The sequence below is a fragment of the Arachis ipaensis genome, chromosome B07, assembly GCF_000816755.2.
Source record: "Arachis ipaensis cultivar K30076 chromosome B07, Araip1.1, whole genome shotgun sequence".
Classification (NCBI taxonomy): domain Eukaryota; kingdom Viridiplantae; phylum Streptophyta; class Magnoliopsida; order Fabales; family Fabaceae; genus Arachis; species Arachis ipaensis.
Window position 1 is genome coordinate 17,886,021 of NC_029791.2, and position 2,042 is coordinate 17,888,062.

Consider the following 2,042-nt stretch of genomic DNA (forward strand, 5'->3'; position numbering starts at 1 on the left):
CTCTCCAAATAGTCCATATAACACCAATAAGAATGGGTTACCTTCCATTTTTTCATTCACATCGTTAATCTTCATTGTCAAACATTAGCGTATCCTTTCATTATTTGGAATCAACCAAGATGCATTCCAAGAATGTGGATAGTCCCACGTAAATTTTGTCTTGATGTATACCAGTTGAGATAATGACATTTCCAAACACCTCAAAGTTGGTTTTTTACTTTTTTCTACATTTCACATAACCCAACTTTTGCAGACTCTTTAAAAGAGCTAATAGTCTAATACATTTGACATAGTTGTAAAGGACGATCCACAAACCAGTTCCTCTTAAATTAGATCATTGTTGTCTATGATATTCTCTTACATTAGGCAATATTTAACATTTATATATATGAATTATATAATATAATTAGTTCTAAAGGCCTAGTTGTACCAAAGTTTTGAATTGATTAGAATATTCAAAGTTCCAATAACCTAATAACTTGATTGGTAAAACCCCTGCAAGAAATATTTCAGATGAATATCAATTAAATCACGTTCGAAAAATAAAATAAGCCCAGGAAGACAGAGAACACAAAACAATATCTCCAGTAGCACTATCCTCATAGTTCAAACCTCCAACATAACAGGATACATTTTCAAAAATGCATGAAACAGTAATGTTCATTAAGTGTTAAGTAGTTTGTCCAGATATTAGATACTTGAATCTTTGAATTAATAAAACCAGAGATTAGAGTTAGAACAGTCATGAACAAAATATATAACTAGTAGTTTCATTTATAAAAACCAAAGATAATTTGTTGACATCCCTAATAATCGTAGTTACTGGGAGAAAAGCACTACAACGCCCACCAACTGCTCCACAAAATTACCAAAAGAGCTTTCTCCATCTACATTAACCACTAACCCTAAAATCTCAACTTAGAAGACCAAGCCCTAATCCCTAAATTCAAACACCGGTTGATCCAAACCCACCTTCACCCCTAACAGTTGAATCCAAATCCTCAACCTCAACAACATCAGGAGTCACAATCTTCTCCAAAATCAGCTGTGCAACTCTGTCACCAACCTTCACCTCAAAATCAACATCCGAATGGTTGAACAGTATCACCCCAACCGGTCCTCTGTAATCAGCGTCAATCACCCCCGCACCAACGTCAATAGAATGCTTCAATGCAAGACCCGATCGCGGAGCTGCAGAGAAACAAAAACCCCCCAAAATCAGCACCCAAAAAATTATGAAACCGTAACCCGAACAAAAACAAAGATATCGGTAATTTAATCACCAATTCGGGCATAGGTGCCTTCTGGAATCGAAATGCTGAGATCAGTAGCCACCAGAGCTTTGCCTCTCGCCGGAATCTTCGTCTCCACAGCACTAACAGAAAAAACAAAATAAAACAGAATTTCAGTTTCGGTTTCGGCTTCTCTAACAGAGTACCTGTTTCAGTTTAACTTGAGAGGGAGAGGTACCTGGAGAGATCGTAACCAGCGGAGAGAGAAGAAGCCCTAGAGGGAAGAACGGCGTTGTCGGAGAGCTTCTTTACACGGAGGAGAGAAGCAAGGTTGGTGGAAATGTCAGCGTCTTGGTGGACCTTGAGGATCTTGGGGGAGGGCTCTTGGATCTCGGCGACGGTGGAGCCGTTGGTGGCGTGGGAGTCTGGTTGGGCCATGGTGAGAACAAGGCTGTTGCAGAAATGAGGATAGCGTTGGTTAAGAAGAGAGAAGGATTGAAAGGACAGGGAATAAGAAGTGGAAGCAAAGGGTTTATATAGAGGAAGAATGGAGAGTGGAATAGTGGCGCCAAATTTTCCCGCCATTTTTATTGGGTGTGGGGGTGTGGTTGTGTGTCATCTTTGTTTTGATGAAAGCGGATAGACAGAACTCACAGAAGACAGGGGACACTGCCACAGTGGGCAGTATATGGTAAGTAGAGATTGAGTGTTCAAACTTCAAACTGCAACCATTAATCCATTATAGTACTCTTCCGCACCTGAACTAGACAACCAACATTGAAATGGGCTTGGGTTCAAACTTCAAATGCT

At 39.8% G+C, this 2,042-nt stretch overlaps 1 protein-coding gene across 2 annotated transcripts in view; it reads right to left on the reverse strand.

Annotated features, from left to right (window-relative positions):
- The window catches only part of LOC107608889 (deoxyuridine 5'-triphosphate nucleotidohydrolase), a 5,966-nt gene continuing 4,669 nt past the window's right edge, over window positions 746-2,042 (reverse strand). The window contains exons 3-5 of one of the 2 annotated variants that reach the window (XM_021107437.1): window positions 1,471-1,718; window positions 1,284-1,375; window positions 746-1,191 (exon numbers count right to left, since the gene is read on the reverse strand). In XM_021107437.1, coding sequence (XP_020963096.1) covers window positions 947-1,191; window positions 1,284-1,375; window positions 1,471-1,718 — 585 coding nt within the window. In that variant the 3' untranslated portion in view covers window positions 746-946. Of the gene's footprint in view, window positions 1,192-1,283; window positions 1,376-1,470; window positions 1,939-2,042 lie in introns of those variants that run through there. The other variant, XM_016310654.2, reaches the window with a different exon arrangement.